Source organism: Scomber scombrus, chromosome 22 (genome assembly GCF_963691925.1).
Source record: "Scomber scombrus chromosome 22, fScoSco1.1, whole genome shotgun sequence".
Lineage (NCBI taxonomy): Eukaryota > Metazoa > Chordata > Actinopteri > Scombriformes > Scombridae > Scomber > Scomber scombrus.
Genome location: NC_084991.1, coordinates 20,033,836 through 20,042,167, shown reverse-complemented (window position 1 = coordinate 20,042,167; position 8,332 = coordinate 20,033,836). Strand labels below are relative to the sequence as shown.

Below are 8,332 nucleotides of genomic sequence, written 5' to 3'. Positions count from 1 at the left end.
TGTATGCATCTATCATTCTGTATACTTATAACTGTTTGTGCTTTTGACTGTCTATTTTCTACACCTGGGTGCATGCGTGTGTGTGTGTGCGTGCATGTGTGTTCACAAATGCATAATTTAACAGCAGAATAACCCCCGCGATGTCTGCAAAGAGAGCAGGCAGGCTCACTATCACAGGGAGCAGTATTAGGAAACACTACCTCTGCTTCAAATAATTGGATACATTGAACAGCCTGTGATTCAGACACACACACACACACACACACACACACACAGACACACACACACACACAGACAGACACAGACACACACACACACACACACAGACACAGACACACACACACACGACACACACACACACCTTACACACAGACACACACACAGCTGCTAAAATAAGTGAAAGCAAACAGAAGGAAAACAGGAAACGTGACAGACTTCCTCTGAGTGGTACTGCTGAAGATGCTCCAGTCCTTCCTTGTCTGTGTACGTGCCTGCGAACACACCGAATTAATAAATGTGTGAACATTTACGTGTTTCTTTTATTGCTAAGTTTGTCATAATCAGCCTCTCTCTACTAAAACGAAGGAATCTCTGTATCTCTGTGTTTGTACTTAAAGTGTCTCTAAAAACTGCTCATCCCATCGGCTTCACACTTGGGGTGGGCGTGTGTCTGGGGACCCGGGAGACTGCCGTGTCAAATTGGGTGCGACTCGGACACGCAACACATTTAATATTAATACATTTTGAATACACCAGCTATCAGTAAGCCGCTCTGCTCTGTGGCAGGAGCAGGGCGGAGCTTCAGGGCTCTGCAACTGACTCCAGCATTGTCAGGGAGAGACCAGAGACGAGGTGTGACATGAGTCAGAGAAAAGTAGAGAGAATGTAGATAACGAAGACAGAGTGTTTAATCAAGATTTGACATTTGTATCCCATGTTTAGACAGACAGTACAGAGAGTTAGCGGCAGTGAGTCAACACACAGGAGGGGTTCATGTACGTGGTTGAGCGTAGGTCACCAGCGTTTTGGAAGCGCTGAGAGGTCAAAACACAATGACTGTAGTTGCGTGCGTAAAGCGAAGGAAATACTTTCCAAGTTGTGGCAGTTCAAAACCAGTTTATCTCACATCCCCTCCTGTTGTTCTTGGGTTCATTTTCATTTAAATGAGACCTACTGATCATAATTTCCAAACATATGTGCAAAAACCTGAGGTAATAAGTTGGAATGAAGTTGACTAAACAGATCTAACACAGAACTGGGGTGATCATTTATACTTTATACTTTATAAAACAGTCAAACCAGGAAGTTAAAAGCTGCTCGGGTCCACGTGAAGACAACAGGAGAGATGAATGTTTGGAGCAAAATATATTCACTCAAATCTGAACGGAAGATACATAAAAGAAACAATGTAAGAGCCCAATATGATCAATCCACTTTATTTTAGGATACACATTATTTTAATTTTTAAATGCAACTCTTATTTTACTTGAAATGAGAAAAGAACATACTAGAAGTAGAATATACTATTAGAGCACTTATTATTTATAACCTATACCTGTGAGTGATAGGTGTTGGTTGGTGTTTATACTCATTCAAACCTCACATCAACAGGATTCATTTCACTATGTGTTGAAGTAGTGAGTGGAGAATGGGCGCTTGTACTCAAATCAACAATAAAAAAAATAATTACAAAAAAAAAAAAAGAGCCGAATCTGCTCCTCTCTAAACACTGTGATTTCCTCTAAAATCTACTGCGCCTCGTTTGGTATTCTGAGTCCAAAAATTCAGATTTAAAAGCCGACATTATTATATATAATTATCATTGCTGTCATCTCTCCTTGCTGTCACTCTTTGACTAAAAGCAGAGTATTTTTAACAGATAATCTCAACTCCCCTCTCTCACTTTCCCCGAGCTCACATTATCTATTTTTCTCTTGTCTCTGTCAGGCTCTCCATCTCCTCCTCTGCCTCCTTTCCTCATAATACACATCATCTCCCTCATGGGGAAGTCTATTAGATCAAGACTCCCTCTTTCCTCCTCTCCTTTCCGTCTCTGGTTCACTTGGTGTATCCACTTGTTTATTCGATAACGAGTTTCCTTCCTCGCGTCAACTCATCCTTCACTTGTTCTGGATGAGTTCACGTTGTCTGACCTCTTCCCAACCCCCCTCCTCCCCCTCCCCCCTCACCCCCCTCCCCCTAAACGTTTCTCTTCTTCTTTCACTTGTTCCTGGCTCTTTGCATCCCTCTTCCTTCTTCTCCAGGGTGTTAAGTCTATTAGTCTATTAACTGTGCATGCGTCACAACAAAAGCTTCTGGCTGCTGACTCGTACCTCAGACACAATCACACACACTTTTCTTACATAATCTCTCTCTCTGGGCTTGCCAACAAAGGGAGCCACGTGAATGCACAAACACACTTTGCATTAAAAGCGGTGTAATTGTTGTCTCACCTTTATTGTTCCTCGATTAATTCATTTCACTTGGTACCAGGATTGTGTCAAAGCTTTCAACGAGGGTTTAAAAGCTGCAATACAAGACTGGGGGTGTTTTTGTACGGTCTATATATATTTCAAGGTCTATATTTTTAATCTGGGGCTCCACTGGAATATATTTGCATTTGATTTACAGCCTCTGTCAGAAACAGGCTGTTTTAGCTCTTTTCTCTTTAAGCCCTCTCTCGGGATGCTTTTCTCTCGTTCTTTACTTGTTCTTTAAACTTCTCAAATACATACAAACAACTTCAAGCCAGAATCTGATCTGAAATGTTAGAGTGGAAGAACGTCAGCAAAAAACAAGGCTATGAAAAGAACGACCGTTTGTGGGCGTGCACGAACAATCTGACCTTATTGCACGGAGGAAGTAGAGGTGACGTTATCAACAAAGCTTCCAGAGCAGACTGAAGCCCTGACTTCCGAATGGCAGGGAGCATTTTACAAACATTCACTTCAAGTTTTGGGACTTTTGACATGTTAAAAATTTACATCCGACATCATAACAGTATAAAAAAAATCAGCATGATAATTCCCATGCAGGATATTATCATGAATGAATACAACTGGAAGAGTGTCTGCATGAGCACAGTGCGAGCAGAGGTTAATAAAACAATAAAAGCTGTCTGTTCTTAAGCCCTATAACCTCCTTATATTGTAACTAAATTATGACACCCATTGACCACATAGGAAGAGACCGAGCACATCATGTATTGACCGTCGGCTGCGTTTGCACTGAGTTAAAATGGAGTGCTGTAATATTTCATAATCCTTACCGCCACTGAAAAAGCCTTCAGTCAGGTGCAAAATAACTAAATCCTTCTCAGACTGAACAGCAGCAAAGTCACTTTGATGCCTGCAGTGAAATTTTGATGTTCAAAAACACACACTGCTCATTATGAGTTACAAGCATGCGTGGACGGCTGTGTCTCATACTACAGGAGCCCATGTATGGAATTTAACACTAAGGTCGAACTAAGAAAGTCTATATGGGAAAAAATGACCGCGTCAAACACAGAACAATGGAAGCAGTTTCTCATTTTTTTCCTCTACCCTTTGTACACAAAAAAAATAATCCGCTCAACAGAGAACCAAACAACAGAGCGGAAACATTAAGGGTTGAGGGATGAAAAAGAGAGAGAGAGAGAGAGAGAGAGAGAGAGAGGACGAGAGAGAGACGAGAGAGAGAGAGAGAGAGAGAAGAGAGAGAGAGAGAGAGGGAGAGGGAGAGGGAGAGGGAGAGAGAGAGAGAGAGAGAGAGAGAGAGAGAGAGAGAGAGCAATACAGAGGGAGTAAGGCACAAAAAAGATGAAGAGAGAAAGAGTTAGAGAGAGAAAGAGAGAGAGAGAGAGAGAGAGAGAGAGAGAGAGAGAGAGAGGTAGAGGGAGAGGGAGAGGGAGAGGGAGAGAGGAGAGAGAGAGAGAGAGAGCAATACAGAGGGAGTAAGGCACAAAAAAAGATGAAGAGAGAAAGAGTCAGAGAGAGAAAGAAAGGTAGAGGGATAAAAAAGTGTAAGAAAAAAACATTAATCTCTATGTGTGTGTACACCTGTGCCTGTGTATATATATATCACATCTGTGTGTGTGTGTGTGTGTGTGTGTGTGTGTGTGTGTGTGTGTGTGTGTGTGTGTGTGTGTGTGTGTGTGTGTGTGTGTGTGTGTGTGTGTGTGTGTGTGTGTGTAGGTAGACTGTATGTCTAGCTCCCAAGGTCACTGCTGAGAGCTGGGAGGGAGGGGGGGAAAAAAAATTAACAAGACCAGTGGACAATGACGTTACCCCTGCAAGGAGCACTAATCTTAAGGGACAGCTCTGAAGACAGGTTTGCAGAGAAAACTTCATTTTAGAGATGTTTCACCTCACTCGTTCATTATGTGGATTTAATGTATTCGGACTCATGCAGAGATCAAGGATGTTTGTTGATCGAGGCAGAAAGTGGCCAAAAGCAGAAAGGAATACATAGAATAACATTATGAATATTTCATATAAGGAAAAAAAGAAAAAAAATAGCCAGGAGGAGAGTAATAGAGAGCGTAAACTGCTGTACTTCATGTAGTAACACACACACACACTGTGTAGCTGGTCACATGCTTACACTTACACTGAAAAAAAAAAAGCAGACAGTATCTCAACACAAAGCCACTCAGGAGGTTTTGAGGCAACAAAAGGCTTTTTCATCAGCGAACTATAGACATGGGACAACTGGAAATGAAGAGCTGTCGCTGTGTCACTTCAGAGAGAAGACGATGGAGACGGACGCCGCCAACTAAACACACATTTCATGCTTTTGTGTTGAGCAGGCTGCTGGTACACAATAAAAAAAATAATATCTCTTATAAACTTAATTTCATTCTTTCCCATCCTCAAAACTTTTCTGTCACTTTTTTTCTGCTTCTTTTGTTTCATATCTTTTTTTTTTCCTTCCTTGCGCTCACTAAACTTTGCTATAACAGATGAAGTAGCACTAGAGAACTAAGGGCAGAGGCCCACTTGTGCACTGCACATAATTCTGCCGTTGTTGCATTAAATCAGACGTCGGGATGAAGTATATAAATGGTAAAAGCTGTTTAACTCCGGACAGATGGAGGCAGATGCTCCAAACAGATGGTTAAAACTACAACAGTATAACTTTTTTATCCACACGGAGCAGTCTTTTCCTTCAGTTGATTGCTCTCAATCTCCCAGCATCCCTCCATCCTCTCCCTCGACATGTATCCTGATCCATCCCTCTCTCCGTCCCCCCGGGGGGTTTCTTATCCTCTCTCAACCTTCAAACTATCAACCTTACTTCACTGTGAATCTTTATTTTCAAAGAATAAAAAGAATAAAAAAAGTTCATGAACATATGGATACACACAAACACACATATGTTCCGTATGGAGAGACACAAACAGGCTTTACTCACATATTCACTTACTCTGCACATTTACACTGAATACAATTTATTCACATAAATACTCGTTAAAATGCAGCATCTGTTTGCCTTGCAGAAATAAAAGCAGGTCACTGACATTATATTTTTCTCACATGTGCAAAATATTTCCCCAGAGGCCTTCTTTGGCGAACAATTTTCTTTCTGTTCAAATATGTAAAATAACAAAGAATTCACACACCATCTAAATATCTTTGAAGGCAATCTTGTAAAACCCACAAAACTACCAAGCCAAACTCCACTCAATAACTATGATGGTTAAACCAAACAATTCAGGTGTGTGCACACTAAAGAACATGACAAGATTGAATTCATAGAAATGTCTGCAGTTTCAGTGGAGCTCTTTATAGTCCTCCACCTTTTGACAACAAAGAAAGACTACATCATGGCATCAGCATCAATAGACTTCATATGAACTCAGACAGGAAATACCGCCTCGCGATTGTATTTATGACTCATGTAACATTTGCAGTGAAGACTTTGAGGAAGTTTAATACAAAGTATTAACTGTATTTTCCGGTGATCACTATATTGACGTGTGTGATTCCTGTGAGTAATTTCTATTGAGAAACATGTCATTTTGGATATAAAGTGTCACCACTTCATTATTTTATCCTACTGAACATTCGTGTGAATCTTTGCCATAATTAGTGTTTGAATTCTTGGGTTACGGCCAAAAACATGTCCTCTGAGGTCACACTGACTTTGACCTTTGACCACCAAATTAAAATTAGTTCATCTTTAAATCCAAGTGGACGTTTGTGCCAGATGTAAGGAAATTCCCTCCAGACTCTGACTGAGATATCGCATTCATAAGAGAGTGGGACAGATGTGAGGTCCACCAAAATCTAATCAGTTGATTCTTGCATCCAAATGGACGTTTGTGCCAAATTTGAAGTAATTTCCTCCATTCGTTCCAGAGATATCATATACACAAGAACAGGATGGACAGACAAGCTGAAAACATAATGCCTCCAGCCACAGCTGTCACCAGCGCAGAGGCACAACAGCCTCCTTGTGCATGAATGATTTACGTGAACCTGTCAGGGAAAGGCTGCAGTGTGATGGTTTCTCAGTTGGTTCTGTGTTCATGGAAAGTTTTGTGAAAGTCTGATAATAAGCCAAACAGTTTACATATGTAGAAGACAAGAACTAAGAGACGCACTTAGCCTCTGCTATTTTAGACTTGAGGCTTCATCTCTGAAAGCTCATCTGCTCTCTGAGTCTACAGCTACAGGACTGAATTACCACAAAAGAAACAAAAAGCAAAAACAACAAAAAAGTGTGTGTGTGTGTGCGTGTGCGTGTGTGTGTGACGAACCTGAGAGTAGAAATTTGCCATCGTGGTGGTTTCTATGTCCTTCTTTCCCAGTATTTCCATTTTTTACAGCAGTTGAAGGGAAGTTGGCTGAGAAGTAGTCCAAGAAGTCGGGCAGGTAGCTTGCTTCCCCGTGGACGATACCCATGACGTAATGTGCTGCCTGGAAAACAGACGGTAAAAAGAAAGTAATGTTGGTGTTTCAATTGAAAGTATAAGTAGTGACTTGCAGCTTTAATATTCAACATTGGGTTAACAGTGAGGGACAGCATGACACTTCCATCAACATCCATCGATCAATCTAATCAATAGCTACAGTTTGCTGTACCTGGGATGAGTCCTCGCTGAACGCCAAGGTGACAAACTCCTGGGCAAATCTCTGCCTCTGGCCCATGGAGAGAGAGGAGAGCTGGGACATGTAGGCGTGGGCCACCAGGGCCCCTCCGTTCGGTTGGGTCTCTATGTGGATGTAAGAGGCAAACTCTAGGCCCGACAAGCCAGGGTACGTGCAATGCGGCAGGTGTTTGGTCGGAGAAGGTTGTGGAGTCGTGATGGAGGATGACGGAGAGTTGAGAAAGTCAGGTGCAGAGGAGTTAAAGAGGGATTTTGAAGCAAGAGAAGCGACGGAGGGCAGGAGATGTGCATTTTTGTTATTAGATGGAGAGTTAACGGGTAGCGGAGACTTAAAGGGAGATGGGGAGGAGTTGTGTGCAGGATTGGAGGATGAAGATGAGGAAGAGGTGGGGGGAGGAGAGGAAGGCGGGGAGGCAAGCAGGCCGGCGCAAATGGTTTGGCATGAGCGGTGGTACATCTTGACTCGTTTGTGCTTCTCCCCCTCTTTGTGTTTCTTTTTCTTTTTCTTCTTCACTTTTTTCATTTGCAGCTCCTCTAAGTTGATCTTGGCTTTCTCTTTTTCATCTGGACAGTGAGAGAGAGAGAGATGGAGAGAGAGGAGAAAGGTTAGTGTTAAAAAAAAAGAAAAGAAATGGAGGCAAGGGTGTAGATTTGGGTATGGATGGCATGGGAATGTCCCAACCAAAAAATATACTACTATACTGCATTTTGTCATAAAGTGCAAGAGTCATAAAGAGCATGTAAACATTTTTTGGCAGTCTGACAAAAAAAAAGTCCCCACCAAAGTTAAAACATAACCTGCGTCCTTGCATCCAGGCAGTCAGGCTACACTTACAAGGACAGGAAATTCTTAAATAGAGTATGTTGTTTTGAAAAGGCCTGAAGGAAGTAGGAAAAGATTTAAATATATTCAAGTCCGCTTACTCATGTCTGATGGATGAACAAACCATCCACACACACCCTGCTGTAAGAGGACCCTCCTCTCTGTACTTTACAGTGAACCAGGTCCTTGCAATGACAACAGCTCAGAGAGAGCTCCCATTAAAACAAAGTAAAGGAGCAACGCGGGGGAAAAAATACGCAAATGAGGAGCTGATTATGCTACTGAGTCTGTCAAAACAAGTAAAAAATAAACAGGACATCGTCAAGTACAGAAGCAGCTATTTCTAAAATCTGATTTTTACCCACATTGTTGTAATAAATAAAAAAATTCACTAGTTATGGAAAAAATTCAATTAA

General features: G+C 41.7%; 1 protein-coding gene across 1 annotated transcript in view; it reads right to left on the bottom strand.

Annotated features, from left to right (window-relative positions):
• LOC134004334 (lysine-specific demethylase RSBN1L-like) overlaps positions 1-8,332 on the bottom strand; it is a 30,374-nt gene that overhangs the window by 8,554 nt on the left and 13,488 nt on the right. Inside the window, 4 exon segments of the mRNA XM_062443564.1 lie at positions 6,413-6,531; positions 6,743-6,805; positions 6,807-6,902; positions 7,068-7,657. Coding sequence (XP_062299548.1) covers positions 6,413-6,531; positions 6,743-6,805; positions 6,807-6,902; positions 7,068-7,657 — 868 coding nt within the window.